The 19,574-nt window shown below is 37.8% G+C and overlaps 1 protein-coding gene across 1 annotated transcript in view; it reads right to left on the reverse strand.

Annotated features, from left to right (window-relative positions):
• Positions 1–18,722, reverse strand: part of LOC139700710 (nose resistant to fluoxetine protein 6-like) — a 40,591-nt gene extending 21,869 nt beyond the window's left edge. The window contains exons 1-4 of the mRNA XM_071599144.1: positions 18,637–18,722; positions 15,937–16,105; positions 7,551–7,744; positions 3,089–3,230 (exon numbers count right to left, since the gene is read on the reverse strand). Coding sequence (XP_071455245.1) covers positions 3,089–3,230; positions 7,551–7,744; positions 15,937–16,105; positions 18,637–18,701 — 570 coding nt within the window. The 5' untranslated portion in view covers positions 18,702–18,722. The remainder of the gene's footprint in view (positions 1–3,088; positions 3,231–7,550; positions 7,745–15,936; positions 16,106–18,636) is intronic.
• Between the last annotated feature and the right edge of the window lie 852 nt (positions 18,723–19,574).

Consider the following 19,574-nt stretch of genomic DNA (forward strand, 5'->3'; position numbering starts at 1 on the left):
TAAACCTAACACGGAAGTCATTTTCTGTTATTACGTAGATATAATCTTTCACAGATGATGTAATAATATATTTGTCTTTTTTCATATTTTGGGAATATTCTGGTACATGTACAGCCAATTTGCCAATGTTCTCACGACCTGTCATAATCAATTTTTTTCCGCGATGCATGCACTAATCAGTATTGTTACACTTTCATTAACCCTTTGGGCTTAATACTCCAGTGTAAGCTAGAACAACTCATGACACATTAACAGGCTGATAACATTTTTATTCATATTTCCGAAAGAGGTGTGTTCGAGACGTATCCGACCTGCGTTTTTAATTATTCTTTTTAATTTTGAAGGTGCTGTGCATTACGAATTTTCTCCAAGAGGTCAAATGCCCATTTGTCTAATGTCATTCAATTTCATGCCAATAAGAATTCATTGACTCTCTTGGTAAAGTGCCCCAACAATCCACGTATCGATGCTTAGCGTGCTTTCTAGGTTCCATTTCGCATAGTATTTCTCACTGCGCTTTTTCCATGTTAACCATTTCGTTCTGCGTCTCATTTCTATTTTAATTCAATTGCTATCTCTATGCTTAGTTTCTTTATCTGTACGGTATATAATAATCTACGAAATAACGAAAGTTATAAGAGACGGTAAAGCCAAAACAAAGAGATGAAAAGGCAGAAAAACAGTTTTTAATGGTTTAAATTTGGAAGTCATTATAAAAACAACCAAGTTTTGAAAAATAATTGCAGGGGAGACCGCGAGAATTCGCCGCGAAAGAGCGAACATCCTTGCACAACAGCTTCAGCCTAATATGCGATGGGGGCACTTCGAGAACCTCCCGAAGACTCGACATTTCTATTCCATCTATCGTGAGAGCTAATGGGGAATGCCGGGGAAATGACGATAATCCAGCCCGAAAAAAAAGCACCGGTGGGCTATTCACTAAATTAGAAGGAAGACTGCATTCAAGGATATCCTTCTCCTTCGCGCATTCCAAGGGTAAACTACAAGCTGAGGGAAAGAGCGAAAATCTTTAACATTCTCCATTCACAGACTTCATTCTCTTCTGTGTGGAGCCCTAATATTTCAGTGCGGATATTTATGGTCACTTGCGGGTCATTACGCAGATGTGGGTGCAGATTTTGACCAGGAGCTTTGGGGACCAGGGAAGATTGTTTCTTTCCTTGCTAGCCCGTCTCAGTCACAGGAATTGTCGCCGTGATTCCAATCAAAACAATCTCCGGGGCAAACCCGAGACAGTTGGCTGGGTTGGGCACGCAGGGGCGCTCGTCATGCGCGTATAGGGGGGATGGGCGGAAAGGGGAGAAGGACGTGCCGATCAGTGAGGAGGGGGGGATTGATTCATAGCTTTTACTCGCAAGCGGTGCGCACACCGAGGACTCGCCGCCGGACCTCTCCTTCGAAGTGCTCACTCTCAAAAGCACTTGATGGAGTCGACAAGGAATGTGACATTCTCCAACCTCATGTCGTTTCCACGTTGAATGATTTACGCCATCCGGTATGTTTGACGATAATACGCCCGTGCTCTGTCCGCTGCGTCACATTTGCTCGGTGGACTTCACTCACGATTTATTTCTGTCGTGCATATGAACCAGCTCAATCCTTATAGCTATAATGCGAATATATTTACTGGATACTTGTTATTGATATCTGAACTCAACTTCAAACGTTTTAAACTTGATGATTATTTATTGCGCAAGGTTTTGTTACTTTAATTTATCCCGAGGAGAATTCGAGTGTTTATTGAATCCATATTGGAAAACAATATCGTTTTCTTTTTGCAAATGGTTGGAAAATTATACACCAAGTTATCAAAATCGTTTTCGCTGTATTTTCGCTGACGGTTCAATTATTACTAGCAACTAATTTAATTCGGGTATCCGATTGTTTGCGTAAAAAGGTCATTAGAGGTGTTTGTAGCTGTCATGATATTCTAACGTTCGCCTTATATTTGTCGATGTGTCTAAAATTCGAATAAATCAAGAATATTCAAAAGGTTTATGAGTCGGAATCAGATCTTAAGGAGGAATGAATGACATTGTTTTATTGTACCCTGGACTCAAATTCATTAAAACATTAACGTTAATACTTCGGTGTATTTCATAGTCACAGTGGCAATTAATTATATCGCAGTCAAATTAACCTGGGAAACGGCATCATTTAGGTGTTCATTACTATTTCCAAAATATTCTTATATATTCATAGATGTTTTTCTTCCTCATTAATCTCCAAACATTGAAATATCCCGTTTTAGCTTCACTTAAGACAATAAAAAATAATTATTATAATCATACCAATTACACACAAGTAAACATATATTGGGAATAAAATACTCATCACTTGCGACAACTCGAACTCCCTGGTCTCTTCAAGTTACGAAATGTCAATAATACCTTTTTACTGAAATTACTATTGGTCTAATACTCTAACACCTCTTATCACACACTGTTATAACATGAAATTCATGACAGGTGCAAAATATACGTAGATGTAAAAAAGTATTCTCGTACCATCGATAGCGTCAGAAGAATACCTGAAAGGTAAGAGGCTCCCCACTGGGAAATAATTCTCGATAACTCTTAATATAAGTCTGCAGAATATTCCGTAATCTGTTGAAGGTGCGGGAATATTCTAACAGCTCGAAAGATCTACCGAAGTACCAGCCACATACAAATAAACATCATCCTCTGCAAAAATTCGAATAAATAATTGTAGATCTGCATAAGCACACAAACACCACTTACATACAAATACTTACACACACACATGCCTGCACACATATATGAGGAAATAATGGTTAAGTTCGATAGAAGCTATAAAAATTAAAAATTTAATGTTGTTTCGATTTTATTTCATGATGAATTTATATCTTACGAAGAAGAACGAGTAGTTGAATCTTAAATCTGGCATTTAAATGTGGATTCGATTGTTCACATTTAGGGGGGGTTTATGCAGAGTGACTTCTAAAGAGGCGAATCCCCCATTTCCCCTTTCCCAGCCACTTAATTCCAGAGAGTATCGCAATTCGAGGGAGAGGAGCGGGGCTAGCGGAGTGCTAAAAGACGCCTACCTTCGGGATCTTCACTTCGTAGAGCCTGAATCTGAAGAAGAGGTAACCGCCAATGAGCCCGGCGAAGTACGGCCCCGCCCGCATGTGGCTCTTGATGTACACGTCGTTGAAGTAGACGTCGCTCCGTGGGTCGAACAGGAAACTGTTTGGGAATGAAAAAGGAGGATTAGTGATTAGCACCTCCACATTGTTCATTCATCAATACCGAGTGGTCATTTAGCGTCGTCTACTCGCGTCAATGAAATTTCCAGATGCAAATATTCAAGGGTAGTGTGGTGCTAACAATAATATTTAACGACCTCCAATGCGTCTTAATTTATATGACTCACATGCACTAAAAAGGGGACAATTCTCAAAGCAATTCTGATTTCAGTTGAGGTAATATCATGCAAGAAAAATACATTATATTCGAAAATATACAGACATTTAAAAGAATGTAATGTTTTATGTAAAATCAGTGCTTCATGAGCATCATTACATGGTCATAAGCTGAACAATGGATTCAAAGCAATTCTCTCGCCACAAACGTTTTTAAAAAGCACTCAAATGAATTAAAATGTGATATTTTGTCCAACATACAGATATTTACTTCATCCATTGGATATTTCTGCTAAAATTTGTTTTGATTTTGAATTAAAATAGCATTTAACGTTTCATAATAATTCTTCGAATGGTTTTATTTCTCTTTCCAAAGAAACTGCGGGAGATGCCGCAACAGTAACTTTTAACGGAGTCATCCGCTAATGTGCATTTCAATGCAACAATTTCGGAATTTCAGATTTCAATTTTTTATTTCTCTTTGTTTAGAAAACGGGAATTCGAGATCCTTGATGCAAATGAGAAGCCGCAATCGGGCAAAGCTTCCTTAAGAAAAGCGAGAAATTGTTTAAGTCAGAGTACAAATGTAGACCTCGAGTCCTCGTATCAAGATTTGGATTGGGGAGTGAACTTGAGCGTCTAACCTGATTAATTTAAAATTAACAAATTTTCAGTTTCAGAAAGAAAATGTTTAATGATTATTGATGACGATGATTATTATAAATGATCATGATTATTATAAACTTGCCATTTATTACATATTTTAGCAGCTAATCAATTAATTTGACGCGGAGTGTTTGATCATTCTTCGTTAAAATTGAAGAAGTTCGCTTATACATACATTTATTACTTACTCCTGAATTTAGTACAGCATTGATATTGAATTTCGTGTTTTATGTAATTTTTCATCGTGATAGGGGATATGTTAATGAAGTTTTTAATGAAAAAAATTGGTTATCGCTTAGGAAAATATAATATCGGAAATTTAATTTTTTATGCGCCAATGATGCGGCCTCGGAGAAAGGGGATTTGGAGGTTGGAGAGACAGTTCACTGATTACTAGGATCTAATTCATTTCTTGTATCCAATTAATCTCAACTAACCAAAGAGTTAAGAATTACATGCAAAATAAAGGCCCTCCATAATTAAGATAGGTAAAAAGAAATAAGCTGTAGACACTATTCAAGAAATTGGGTGCAAATGAATTAAATGAAAAAATAGTCATTTCAATAAAAACACTGAACAAGGATTTTTAGTGGAGTAAATAGAACAGTCTCGAGTGGGAAAGGACATTAAAATCACATAGCTGCAGTAAGGAGACATTCAAGAAAAATCAAAATACAACGGAATACCAGGTATTGAATATTGAAGACAGAAAAAAATGGAAGAATGGCAACCAAGATATTTGAAGAAAAAACAGAATTAACAAAAGGTTTCAGTGAAAATGATGGATAGTGAGAATGAGAAAAGATTATGGAAACAAAATTAACGTTACGATGTCAAAAGTAATGAAGGTACTTACGGAAGAAGGAACGATGAGGTAGGTTATTCATAGACAGAGAAGCAATGGAATAAGTACCTTAATTGAAATATCTTGGAATCGTGACGAATGACATGGTAATTTCGGAGAGAATGAAAGGAGTAGAATGGAACAAGGAAGATACGAGTTGGCGAATAAAAAACTATTACTAAGCAAAAGAACCATTCAAAAACTAAGGAAAATATTTAACAATGTTTCATTTGAAGTATTGTAATTTCTGAATAAAAGATGTGGGCAAAGTTAATGGATGGAAAAATTAAAACATGAAGAAGCGATATGATAATAGTATGTCTGAGTATGTATCGTGGGAGCTAAAGGAAATAAGAGGGCGAATCCGATTGGACACATTAAAGAAAAGACTATAGGCTAAAAGAATAATTGAAGAAAAGGTTGATGGATGGAGCAGAAAATAAATAATTAACTGTGAATCTAATGATTTGTGTATTTTATCAAGTTCATATCATCCCTTGTTGTAGTTATTTCACTAAATGGTGAAATTAACAACGGAGCTACAATAGATGTAGAATAAAATATAGATGAAAGGAACAGGTAGGACGATGTACATGAATCCAGGAGTACAGAGTGAGCAAGGAGAGAACTACTATGGATAATTTAGGTGAGACTGTAACATTGGCAAAAAAAATGACAAAGAATCGATTTTGATATACTAGTCGACTGTGGTGTGATGAGTTTTTAAGTGACCATTAGGTCTCAAGTTAAGTTAGAAAACATCACAATAAATCTTGAGAAAAGATCGCACTTACTGATGAAAACAAATGTACGACTCAGGCTAGTCAGTCAAGAATTACTATATATATATATATATATATATATATGTGTGTGTGTGTTATATATAACATATATATATATATATTTATATATATATATTTTTTTATATATGTAATTTTCTCTTGAAAAACACTGGATCTAGCTTAAGGCTCATTGTCCTTTAATTTGTCTCACCTCTGGCCACAGTTATTTTTTAATTTTCCTTACAAAATACAAATCAGAATCGTAATTAGTTACTTTTCTCTTCATTCTAGGTGAGAATTAAGGACTGATTAGAAATTTCAGAGCCATAATCTTACCTCCCATGCTGTTATTTCTTACTCGTGTGTTTTCATTCTTTATTGGAACATGTGTTAGTTGCTTATAAAATAGGAAAGTGTGGTATTTCCATCTTCACGAAGTGGCAAGGGTCAACCGGGCATTATTTCCTTTTTCTCTTAAGTGCTCCCTTCCGTAAGCAATCTCCTCTTCTCAAAGTCGCTAGAATGCTTACTTTCGAACAATTAATGTCCGCCATTGTTTGGGTCACGAGGAGGCTGTTGCGTCACACGTGAGACAGAACGAGGGGTGCACTGCTAATGGAGGCACTTTGCAATGGACGCCTATGTTGCTCATTTAACATTTCACATAATTTACCGTAGAATTACATAAGAGAACCAAATGAATGTGATCTCCGACGGGTTTAGTTTAACAACAACTCACAGTGAAACTAGAAACGTCAATGGTAATGTTGTTTTGAAATAGGAATGAATAAGCAGTCGTCCTGAAAATAAAATGTCCCAATTCAATAAAAATTTATGACATACGAACTTAATCAAATTTAACGACCGTAATTTTGAACGACCTTAATATTGCTTGAAGAGTGTGTAAAATCACGCCCAAAGTTTCTTTTTTCGTAGCAAATGTAATAAAATACAACAGTATTATACAAATATTCCTCGCAGGTACATGTCAGATCCGTGAAAATAACCATGGCGAATGTTATTCCTTTAGCTATGTTAATTATTTAAAAATTCGGGGTGGGCATTTTTTCCTGAAGGTAAGGATTGTGGGAATCGGGATGGCTAACGTACTGGAATCCCACTGAGAGGACCCGGGTTCGAATCCTGCAGATATTTTTCAGTGGTATCCCGATTCATACTTGAGGTGCTTTTTCGAGAGCACTTGGAGTGAGTACGACGTCCGTCGGGTGGGACGTTAAACTACGAACCCCTTGGCGCTTTTCGACTTAAGAGTAGGCTAATGCCGACGCCGGGTTTCTCTTTACCTTTCCATCCATCCTCAATGGCGGAAATGACCGCAGCTGTCGGTCGCCTCCAATCAAAACCAATACCAAATAAAGAAAGTGATTTTTTTCGGTTTTGGATGGTGTCAAAAACGAGATGGGCAGAAGAAGCGTTTGAATCAAAATTAATCAAGGAAAATAAATCGCATATCGCGTTATTGTTCACACGACCCGGTTCTAAAGAGACCAAGATATGTTATTACGCTGTCATTACTGTCGATCATCATTAAAACTGTATCTCTTCGAAGAATTCGAAAATATTTCTGTATTTCTCGCATACATTGTGTACTAATTCCTTACTCCATAAATATCGTGATGACCTGATCTCTCTGACCTTCACTGCGTCCCTGTATTGATCTCCTTAACTTGATTGGAAACTTGAATGGGGGGATTGGAGGAAAGCATGTGAGTCGAAAGATGAAGACGTGAAGTTGGGGAGTTATACGAGGATGCGCATGGTTGGTGCGGAGAGGAATTGGTTGGCAGAATGAGCATTGCGATGCACAGGTTATACAGTTTGGGCCACTCACTCCCTGTAGAAGAGCACTGTGGCGTCGTGGTGCTTGGCCAGCGTGACGGCGAAGGGCACCGCGATGGAGGCGAGGGTGGTGAGGGCGAGGGCCACCTGACCCACTCGCGGCCGCCGGTGCAGCAGGGTCATCAGCAGGGCCCCGATGATGAAGAAGTGAGTGTCGCACGGCAGGTACCACGACTGCACCATGCACTGCGGAGGCCGCGTGCGAGGGAGAAGGAAGAAAAAGTCGTCATTAGCTACCATGGGTTAATTACGTCACCACCGCGCTAGGCGAAAATTAGCCGAAGGCACTGAATGCATTGTGCGAATCCGATAGTCCACGTAATCGTTCTGAAACGAATATCAGGACCTGCCACTCCGCAAAACGACCAGTAAATCCAAATTAAACTAAAAACGCGTCCACCATCAAAATGATTAATAATGCATGAATAGGGTTTCAAAGTGTGCCTTCTTCTCAGAGGCCATAACGAAAATTATAACTCCAGGTGCATAATGGCACTTAAAATGGTGGAAGAAGACACTGCTTTTTTCCACATAGAGTATTTTTATTACGACCTAGGTTTCGTTACAGCGTAACATTTTCGGGAGATGAAGATGTTACGATGTAACGAAATCTAGGTTGTAATAAAAATACTCTATGTGGAAAAAAAGCTAAGTATCTTCTTCCATCATGAAGGATTTCCACCATGTTACACCTGATACTGTGTTATTTATTTAACACATAAAAATTAAGAGGCTCTTAACTGATTTCACTTTGAACCATATGTGGTATTATGAATTATTATTAAAATTTTCACCAGTAATTTATTTTACTCTTGCCGAGCGAGTTGAAAATTAATTCTTCATCGGTGTTGTTGCGGACCCTTTGGGCTAGGGTTCAAAATGTACGTTCCTTTTTTATTTATACAAAGACGCACATACAGCTTTATTCCTTAAAAATTTGCGTGAAACATTAACAAAAAGAAAGGAAAGGCAACACTATTAATTGGAAATTTTCAGAAGCAATACCATCTTCTTCAGAGGTGGTATTGCTTCTGAAAGGTTCTTCTGCTTTTAAGTGGTGCGTAAAAAAATTTGAAGAAATGAGTTAATATTCTTGTATGTGTGTTTCTATTCTTTATACTGCGCTCGTAATCACCTCGCGCTTGTGACTTCTTATAAAGATGACACAACCTTACCCACGTTTCTGTAAAAGAATTCAGTGGAAGTATGTCTTATTTACTGAGTACATAATCTTGTGGCTTTTTAAGAACTTTCGGATAAAACCATCAATTAACTAATATTTTAGCTATGAATTAATTTCATTCTCAGAATGTTCAAAATTAGAAAAATAGTGATACTAGCGGCATGTATTTATTGAAAATATAACAAATATTGTATTTATTAATGTTGAAAATCAGAAAGGTCATGAAAAGTCAGAGGAGGATCTTGGACGGTTCTAAGACATTATTTTGTGAAATCTTAACTATTAATGGATTGGTTTTGAACAGTTAAAAATCCAAATATTCATTGTGCTTCATATGACATTCTTCTTACACTCAAAATTTTAATTTTCTTTAATTCACCTAAGAAAAAAATTGGTGCAAATTAAATATAATTCCTAACCATTTGCAAGTATATCTCTAGTTTGATACAGTGATTCTTACTGAGGTGAATATAAGCGAAACAGAAAATTACTTTTATCTACTGAGAGAATATAAAAAATAACAAAAATTGAGAACCAAAACAAGAGGTATTGGTATTATATTATTTGTAAACAACAAAGTTACTCTCAATGAAAAAAAAATTACCTTCTCCGGCATTTGAGCTATTGTATGGTAACCTGGTATTGGGCAATATTTTTTTTTCTTTAATGAGTATATATAGACCACCGTATTTAAGCATAAAAGATTTCATAGAATTTGTAAACTCCTTTGTTGATAATGAAGGTCTGAAGGAATTTTTCATGGGAGACTTAAATATCAATCTTATGAATAAAAATAATAATTATGCGATTAGTTTTAGAGATGACCACTAAAGGGTTCTACGAGGTCATAACTGGATAAACTGGGGATCGTTTGGGGAAGATTATCTTTGCCAAAGCATCCTAGATCAAATTTATTATTGAGGTACTGAAAGGTATGATTTTTAAGACAAATATTTCGGATCACTTTATAGTAGCTGGAGGATTTAAAGCTTGCAAAACTAAATACTGTAATGCAAAACATGATAACGGGATCAAAGAAGTAATAAGTGTTAAATCTGTTACTAGGTTACTATCTCAGTATAATTGGGGTGAATTGATATTGAACTCAGAGCCTGACTCACTCTATGAGACTATTGATAAGGTAATGCAGGATACATGTATATATTAAATTTAAATAAAATACTAAAATGAGAAGTATGCATATGCAGAGGGAGTTGATGACAAATAATCTGCTAGCAATTATAACGCATAGGGATAAATTAGCAAGAAATAATGAGCTCTACGGCCTCTCAATAAAGAAGAAAGGGGAAGAAAACTCCAATGGCCGTAAGGATTAGTTGCCAATCTCTCGTCAGACCAAATGTTGTGTTGGTGTGACGGGAATCACGTCAGGGACCAACCACAACCTCTCGACCAGAATACCCTCTGTGGTGGTTTACGGGAGATTAATCCGCGTCAGGGACCAACACACAGCCACACGCACACTATCCTGCCTGAAATCCTTCACGAGGCTGTGAGACCCTGTTAAAGAATTTCAGATGGAGATGGAATCCTTCACGAGGCTGTAGAGTAGACCCCGTTAAAGATTCCAGGATATTCTCAAGCACACACTCTGTGGCGGTTTACGGGAGATTAATCCGCGTCAGGGACCAACACACAGCCACACGCACACTATCCTGTCTGAAATCCTTCACGAGGCTGTGAGACCCTGTTAAAGAATTTCAGATGGAGATGGAATCCTTCACGAGGCTGTAGAGTAGACCCCGTTAAAGATTCCAGGATATTCTCAAGCACACACTCTGTGGATGGCACAGACCAAACACACACACAAGCACTCGAGAAACGCACACACACTCAAAAGGGCCCAACTTCTGGGAGAATCTGGACACAGGTAAAAAGCAACTAGGAAGTGCGTCGAACACGCGTGTTTCGGCCACAAAGTGGCCCTCTTCAGCGAACCGAAGGGAAAACACCTCCAACACAAGGTTGAAAGTAAACAACCGTAGACAAACGTCATATTTATATAGAGACTGTGGGAGTTGGGGGGACCAATCGAAATAGGTGGAAGATGGAAAGGGGAGGGGTACTTTAAACGTATTGGTGAAGAGGAAGGAGGGGGGGGGGAGGAGGAAAAACAGATACCAAGGGTCTGAGTGGAACGGGAAGGAGTAATTATTGAAGGAGAAGGGGGGGGGAAGAGGGGGGGGGGGGTTGGGTAAAAGTGAAAGGTATCCGAGTAACGGATTATGAAGGGGAATTGGGGGGGGGGGGTTTAAACATATTTCCGTTGGACCATAGTCCAACGGAAATATGTTTCAAAACTAGAGAAGTCATTTCAAAAGGGAATAAAGTGGGGAGAATGGAATCGGCCCTTTATCGTTGTTGACAACCACATTTCTAAATTTGTGTATGAAAATGCTTTCGTATGCGTCTAAAAGGTGGTTGGGGGTCTGTTTGATCAACTTCAATTCCTTTTCTGATGTTTTATGGTCTTCCTTGAGTAAGTGTAGGGCAATGCTCGATTTATCTGATCTGTTGTATCTGTAATGGGCCATATGTTCTTTGAATCTAGTTTTAATATTCCTCCGCGTCTGGCCGATGTAAGTTGAATCGCAGGAGGAGCAGTTTATTTTGTAAATGCCGGACTTGTTTGAGGCGTCGATTTTGTCCTTAGTGTTGCCTAATAGATGTTTTAGTTTGTTGGTGCTGCTAAATGATATATTAGTGTCAACGGTTTTAAAAATCTTTCCTAGCCCTTTTGTTAAATGTGGGTGGAACGGCAGTTTGATATACCGCGGGGTTTTATGTTGTGTGAGGGTGGTCGTGTTTTGAACTAGTTTTTTATGTTTGTGCTTTTTCACTAGATTGTCAATTATTGACTCTTTGAAGCCATTTTTAAAAGCTATAAGTTTGATGTTTTTTAATTCTTTGTAATAGTTGTTTCTATTTAATGGAATATTTATTAGTCTGTGTACAAGGGCATGGAAGGTGCCCAGTTTGTGACTGTTGTGTGTGAAGGAATCATGATGTATGTAATTGTTGGTGTGTGTTGGTTTGCGATACACGTCGTATGATATTTTAGTATTTCTTGTTAATAGTAGATCAAGGAATGGAAGTTGGTTATTCTTTTCTAATTCGTATGTGAATTTAACCGAGGGGAATAAACTGTTTAAGTCGTTAATAAACTGATCTATGTTATATGTAGTTGTGTCAAAAATAGCAAAGATATCGTCCACATATCTAACAAAAAGAGAAGGGAAATAACTGAATTTCTTTTTGAACTCCTTCTCAAAGTGAGTCATAAATACATTAGCTATGAATGGGGATAGAGGGTTTCCCATCGCCGTTCCAAATTCTTGTTTATAAAACTTTCCTTGGAATTGAAAGAAATTTTGATTCATGACTAGGTTAGTTAGTCTGATGTATTCATCAATTAAATTGGGATCTAGATGTAATGATGTTAACCAAACTTTTAGTGCGTTGATTGCAATTTCTACTGGTACGCTTGGAAAAAGGTTTGAAACATCAAACGATACCATGACTTCTCCTTGACTGAAATTATGACTTTTGGTTTTGGATACGAAATCTAAGGAATTTTTAAGAGAATGGGGGCTCGGGAAAACCAATTTATTAAACTCACAAACCAACCACTTGGATATAAGATATGTGGGAGAATCTATTCCTGAAACAATGGGTCTCATGGGGAGACCAACTTTGTGGACTTTAGGTAAGCAGTATAATCTAGGTAAAATTGGATTTGACACTGAAAGTCTGAATTTAGTTTTTTTATCAATGAGGGATGGGCAGTCGTTTAGCACGTTTTTAACTTGAGTTATAAGTTTATTAAGGGGATTCTTTTTCACTTCAATATATGGCCCAGATGATATTAGGTTGCTCACTTTATCGAAGTAGTCTAATTTATTCAAAATGACACAGATGTTACCTTTGTCTGCTTTCATATAGAAACAATTTTTCCTTTTTAAAGAGGTAACAATTTAATTTAAATTCTGTGATTCAAGCTTGCGTTGGAAGACTGGGTGGTTGAGGTTATTTTTAATCTGATTTTCGCAGGCTTTCCGTAAAAAATCTTTTGTGGGAAAGTCAAATGGATACAGAGATCTTTCTATGTGGGCTATTAAATCCTCCAAGGGACTATTTTTTGGCTGTGAAGCCTCGTGAAGGATTCCATCTCCATCTGAAATTCTTTAACAGGGTCTCACAGCCTCGTGAAGGATTTCAGGCAGGATAGTGTGCGTGTGGCTGTGTGTTGGTCCCTGACGCGGATTAATCTCCCGTAAACCACCACAGAGGGTATTCTGGTCGAGAGGTTGTGGTTGGTCCCTGACGTGATTCCCGTCACACCAACACAACATTTGGTCTGACGAGAGATTGGCAACTAATCCTTACGGCCATTGGAGTTTTCTTCCCCTTTCTTCTTTAGGGATAAATTGTTTAAAAAATTAAAAAACTCACGTTCCAATAAAATATACATGGAATGAACTACCAGAAATATAGGTACTAGGTCAACAATGAAATAAGGAAAGCTAAAAATAAATTTTATACAGATCAAATTAATGAAAATAAGGGCAGTATGAGGAAAATATGGAGTACTATAAACAGTTTAGCTGGAGAAAAATCAAGCCCAATACAGATAAAGACCTAATTAGATATTTTGGTCAGATAAATTCTGTTAAAAAGATCACTTCCAGATTCTCTAAACATTTCACCAAAAAATAATTTTCCTGAAAGATAATTGTAAAATTCCACTGATTTTGGTAAATACAAAGAACCTAGTAAATAGCATTGTATATATTTAGCAACAGAGAATGACATTCATAAGATTATTCGCAAAATGGATATGAAACCAATGGGTCATGATGGCATTAGAATAATGGGCCTGAACAGGTTCCCTAATATAATACCAAGATTAAAGGATATTATAAATTATTCAATATGCAGTGCAACAATCCCTAATGGTTTAAAAAAACTTGTCAAAAGACCTATTTACAAAGGAGGGGCTCATAAAGACTTGAATAATTGTTGCTTTATGTCAATACTACAAGCCATTAAAATACAATAGAAAGGTTTATGGCAGACTTATTGCTGAATTTCCTGGATAAGAATGAAATGATACCAAAATTTCAATTTGGCTTCCAAAGAAATAAAGGAACCACATAAGTCATTGAACTAGCCGTGAAAAGTACCAGAGATGGGATTGATAGACGGGTTAACACGGTAATAACATTTATAGATCTTAGAAACGTTTTTGAGACAGTAGATCACAATATATCGTCAAAAAATATACTGTAGTATTGGAGTTTGTGGATACAGCCACCTTTGGTTTTCTAATTAATCATGAGATCGAAAATTGGTCACCAAAGTAAATGATGTATGTAGTGAAGAATATGAGATAGAATCTGATGTGTCACAAGGATCTACTTTTGGACCTTTTATATTTATAGCATACGTAAATTATATATTCAAGTGCTGTCATTTCTGCGAGTTGATATTGAATGCTTATCATGCAGTACTCATATCAAAGCATGGGGACTAAAAGCAGCTATTCAGGGCATGCCACTTGACTTAAATACTATCAGTAAATCAGCACATAATAATAATCTTGCTATGAATGAGAAAAAAATCCAAAGTACTGTTTGTGAAACACAAAACCTCTGACATTCTAGATATTCAAGTACAGATTAATTTGTATTACAGCCTACATAACCCCGCCAATAACTGTAATCACCCCATGCTGGAACAAGTGAATAAATGTCATTACTTGAGGGTAATCATTGAATAAAATATTAACTTTGGCGAACATATTTCAAAAATAAATAACAAATAAAAGCACATCCTCTGACAAGTTCACTGCATTACTAGTTTTGTAAGTTTGAATGTCATGAAGAAAGTGTATTTCGCAGTGGTTTATTGGGGATCCACTGGTTCTACAAAAATTAATATATTAAAAAATAAACAGAAAAAATCCTTGAAAAAATGTCTGAGGCTAGATAAAAAAATACAAACATTCTAGATGAAAGGAAATCTTTCAAAAATTAGGAATTCTGCCTGTAGACAGGCTTTATAGAGAAGTCATCATAACTGAAAGCTATTTTTAAGACAAATAAAAAATACCAAATTTAAGTAAAATGAAGTTACCATTAAGAAACAAGATTAAGTATATAACGAAAAAATTTCAAACTAGTCAAGGTAGAAATAAATTTGGGGTTACTGTACCTCAAATTTTTAATGAAATGCCTAAAGATTTAAGAATATTACAGCCAGTAAATGCTGTGAAAGGGAGAATAAAGCCTGGCTATTATACAGCATGGATTTGGGCTTGGAACAAAATGTGACACAATATATGTAGCTTTATAATTGCAACACTTTAAGCTCTCATTTTTGTTTATGTAGCACCTGCTGTCAAGCATGGCCTAGCAGATTAGCCTAGATTGGCCTACCAGGAGCAGAATGAGTATTCCATTTATAAAGTTTTAATGTATACTACTATGGTACATTATGAAGATCATATCACTATTATATATCATAAAGATTGTCTGTAATTGTCTAAAAAAGGAAATGTGCAATCATGTTAATAATACAAAAAGCATTTTGTAATATGAGAACATCCTGTATTGCAAGGTACTGACTGCTGTCTTTAACGGTGAATTACTTCCAATCTTAAATGTATAGACCAGAAAGTAACATCTTCTATTTGGGTGCATCTGTTTTGGTCAGCTTAGACAAACAGTAGTTACTACTCTGTCCCAGGAGGTGTCTTAAGATTGGAATTACCTGTCATATATGATTACATCTTATATGACCCAAAGACTTCTCCTGGCCAAGACAATGTGTTAGAAGGTATCTATGACCTGAAGATGCTTGGTAGGAGGAAAACTGTTGCCCATCAACCAATCGTGTTAGCCAAAGTAGCCGTACAAGAAATCGAAGATGTGATCTATTGCCTTAGGTAACTTTTGTGGATTGATATTACCCATCGTATATGCTGAAAAAATATGTATCAGAGAGCGTCAACTTCAAAAAATATATTTTGAAAACTTTGCGATACAATCTGACTGGAAAATACTTACTTTAATACTTCCATAATAATGCAACTTTATGACTTGTTTGATATGATTAGTTTGCGTGTGCATCAGATAATCTTGACCAAAATGAAAAAAAGTAAAAGAAGTCCTACCATTGCATTCGTATTAACATAGTTGCTGACGTAGAGGATGTTGGTCCACCAGTTGTTGATGCACGCTTCGGTGTCCAGGGCGACGGTGGAGTTCCACAGGGGTCCCGTTCCCATTTTGTTCAGGATGCACGCGTAGAAAAAGATCACTAGAGTGTATGCCGGCGTCAACCTAGAAGGGTGAGCAAACTATTAATAGTCTCCTCAGGGAAATATCGCAAAGCTTAAACATATCTTAGGCATCGCGATGATTACCAAAAGTAGCTTTCAAGCAAAATTTATTTTAAATTACGCACCCGTATGAATAATATGTTAAACATTGACATCGAAGAGTTCTTTGTGGGCGGACGAAGTTCGTTGATCGCTCCGCTGTGCCATAAGTGTTTGCTCCTGTAGATGGAATATCTATGCGAGTGCAAGGTTTGTATAAAAAGTATCCGTCAGAATTTTTTCCTGAGGTGTGCGTGAATCGCTGAATTCAGACCGTAGATTAAGTGTGCGCATGCTCGCAAATCAAATGGGCATTGATAAGATGACGGTGGACACCATTATCAATGAAAATTTGGGAATGCGAAAGATCTGTGCTAAGCTCGTCCCGAAGGTCTTAAAGGACGACCAAAAGTAGAGTTGAGTGACTGCTTGCGAAGACCTGCAATGGCGTCGCAACGATTCCCCAACTCCCTTACAGTCCCGACTTGGCACCAGTAGACTATTCCCTTTTCCCAAAGGTGAAATCCTTCCTCTAAAGACACCACCATGGGCCCCAAGTTCCATCAAAGAAGCTTGCACGCGCACCCTTTAGGATCTTCCGGAATCCACCTACCAGGGAGCCTTTGAGTCGAGGAAAAGTCTCTAGCAAGAGTATGTCGACGTTCAAGGGATGTGCTATGAAGAATTTTGAGGTATGGAAGTAATATTTGGAATAGAAATATTTTCCCAGAAATTTTCCCGATAATTTGAATACAACCCATGTTTATAGCCACTGTAAGCTTTAAATGTTCTCAAGGACGGCGGAACAACTTTATTTTGAACGAGCAATAACAATCCCAGTGGCTATCAATGTAAAGTGCGCGACGAAAATTACTCTTTGAGTCACTCACAGATGTGCTAGATAAATTGATAGGTTATAGGATTTAAAGCATTGAACTTCTTATGAAAGTGAAAGGAGGATAGGTTAGAGTAGACTTAAGCGGAGGGTGGTATTACGTTGTTCCGAAACTCCGTAGCTGACGCTGGAGGATAAGTGTAGATTGGTGCGTTTGACGCGTAGGAGTCCAGGTGGATTAAAAAATGCAATTGGATAGGAAGGGAACAAACGAGGAAGTAGGATAAACTACATGCAGGGTAGGACAGGATAAGGAAGAGGGAAATTACAAGTATTACTTGTACTTGGGGTTCATGAGGTATTCAGTGTGTATCTAAATATGTGATAAATTTCCTTCTAAATATTAAACAATAATTTTTAAAGGACAAAGGCATTACAAAATATTTTTCAAAGTCCAATGCTGATCGGTACTTCTATTTAAACAAATATTTTTACGTAGTTTAGTTTAGTAGTTGGTAACACTAGAAAAATTTTTTTCATAGCGACACGCGGTTTTTTCATTTGATTCATTTTTTGATTTCTAAAAAGTTATTTTTTACCCGAAGTGATTATACGTAGCCTGTCGGTGGGAGAGTACAGTGGACTCGCTCGCTCGGCTCTTCATGCGCCCTCGGTTTGTTCCGAGGATCAATCACAATAACTATTTTAGAAATATAGATATCGCACGTGTTTCCTTAGTCTAGTATATTGAGAACAAGATTCTGACTGATTCGTAAAGGGGAATTCCCTCTGCCTTATTCAGCAACTCAACAAACAAACCGGGGTTGAAACAATACGCACGCACTCGAGATCTAGATTCAAAATAATGGCGGTCCTGATTTCGCAGCGGCGCCACATAAAAATACCCCATAGGTATCAGTAAACAATAGCTGATAGTACTACTTCTGTCTTTTACGGGCGATGCCATGAGTTGCATGTCCATGTAATGGTGGATTTCCCCCTTTTAATATTCAGTTCTGCATGGCCTGTCTTGTAATGGTGGAGGCCCTTCGTATAAATGGCTTTGTTTCAATTGTATTCCCTTTATTTGCACATCTAATAACTAATTTATTATGTTTTGAATTAACCCTTGGTTTGAATCAAGTCTTCCTCCAGCATGCATACACATTTGCACGTTATTTGATAATTTTTCACTGAATATTTTTTCCCTTCCTCGCCCATATCTTCCCTTATTACTCACCCTTCCCACCTGGTGCCCCCTGCCACACATTATCTTGGTGGATCGTGGGGTATTAATGTTAATGTGGATAATAATGTACATGGAGGTTGGTTTGATTGGTGAGGGGAGAAGTCTCATCGAATATGTAGACGAACGGCGATTGTGAAATCCACCATTCAGGCCAGTTCCTTTCCATATGCCAAGAGTGGCTACCGGGAAGAACAAGTTCGTGAAAAACCGCACAGTTCGGGCGAAGGCCAGGGTGCCCAGAGGTGTCACCTAGAATGAACTCTCCCTTGTGAGTACCCCAGCCCTCTTCCTAACGTGCTACCGGTTCCCTTCCCTCTCATGCTCGCAATGACGAGAGGACAGCAGCGATCACCTCGATACTCAGTATCTAACAGTTGATGGAGATGTGCCTTAAGAACTGGGGCCTTACCTGATGTATCGGAAGAACACCATGATGGACACTGGAGGGTTCCCGTACTGCTCGCTGTGCCGCATGGTGGCGTATGCGAGCAGGAAGGCTCCGAGGCAGAAGAAGGTGTCCACCACGAGGTCCGCGTGCATCGTCAGCATGTGCAGCACCACGCGGTTGGCCTTTGGTCAGGATCAGATCGATAGATAGAGAGAGAGGACATGAGAAGTCGGATGGGAAAAAACTGGGAGTTAAGAAACACCTGGGAGTTTGGAAAATAAACGGCCGCAAGGATCCAAAGAAACTGCGGGAGATGCCGCAACAGTAAATTTTAACGGAATCATCCGCTAATGTGCATTCCAATGCAACAATTTAACAGGGTGTAAAAATCATTCGCCTTGACCTGGACTCGATGTTCATTTAAAGCCCCCGAAATTTCAGAGTTCAAGAGGCTGCAAGGATATTGAAGCGTACATATGAGAGAGAAGTTAAGCAGATCGCTTTGGTCAGAAAATCCCAGATAAATGAAGAATCCCACAGCTTAAGGTTCACTCCTCAAACTGTGACATCCGCCTTCAGCTTCTCTCTCTTCCAAGAGTTTTTTTGTATTCCCGACGTTTCGATGCCCAACATGGAACCCCTGACCCGGTGGAAGACCCGAGAAAACTTCATCAAATATCTTGATTTTTTAAAGCTTTCTTATTCTTGAAAAGATAATCCAAAACCAAAACTCTGCGAACAACTAGTTAAATATTTTAGTTAATAATTGAGTGTAAATAACGGTAAGTCTTACAATTCGCACTGATAAAGGACGATGAGGAAAAGGCGCTTTCATGAATCCATAATGCGGCAAAGTTAGTCGTAACGCTCACGTCTTTTCAGCATGCGTAGAAATATGATGATGATTGACTTTCTAGTATTGAGTAAATAATTTTTCTTCTGGTCTGAACGGAGTAAAT

The sequence above is a fragment of the Hetaerina americana genome, unplaced genomic scaffold (assembly GCF_022747635.1).
Source record: "Hetaerina americana unplaced genomic scaffold, ioHetAmer1.1.p SCAF_107, whole genome shotgun sequence".
NCBI classification, from domain to species: Eukaryota; Metazoa; Arthropoda; class Insecta; order Odonata; family Calopterygidae; genus Hetaerina; species Hetaerina americana.